This window comes from Buceros rhinoceros, unplaced genomic scaffold (genome assembly GCF_000710305.1).
Source record: "Buceros rhinoceros silvestris isolate BGI_N320 unplaced genomic scaffold, ASM71030v1 scaffold31289, whole genome shotgun sequence".
Lineage (NCBI taxonomy): Eukaryota > Metazoa > Chordata > Aves > Bucerotiformes > Bucerotidae > Buceros > Buceros rhinoceros.
In genome coordinates this window covers 1-264 of record NW_010430268.1, presented here as the reverse complement: position 1 = coordinate 264, position 264 = coordinate 1, and the positions used below count along the sequence as shown (strand labels likewise).

Genomic DNA, 264 nt, shown 5'->3' with positions numbered 1-264 from the left:
CGCACTGTGCATGAAGCCGCCTGCTCCCTCGTACGCCGGAGGGCCGGGGTTAGCTGCCATGGCTAAACTCTGGTACATCTCGCGATGGGCCTCCCCAAACCCCAGCCGGGTCCCCGGCCACAATCCAGAGTGATGGCGAGAGGGTGAAAAACCCCAGGCTCCACTTTCCTCTGCGGAGAGCAGTGACCGGCACGATCTCGCGTGGGTACAGCCTTCCAGCCAAAACCAGAACACCACCAGCAATGCTATTTTCCTCCACCCCGT

The 264-nt window shown here is 61.7% G+C and overlaps 1 protein-coding gene across 1 annotated transcript in view; it reads right to left on the bottom strand.

The window, feature by feature from the left end:
* LOC104499476 (transcription factor GATA-4-like) overlaps nucleotides 1–78 on the bottom strand; it is an 802-nt gene extending 724 nt beyond the window's left edge. The window contains exon 1 of the mRNA XM_010142986.1: nucleotides 2–78. Within this exon, the coding sequence (XP_010141288.1) occupies nucleotides 2–78 (77 nt within the window). The remainder of the gene's footprint in view (nucleotide 1) is intronic.
* Between the last annotated feature and the right edge of the window lie 186 nt (nucleotides 79–264).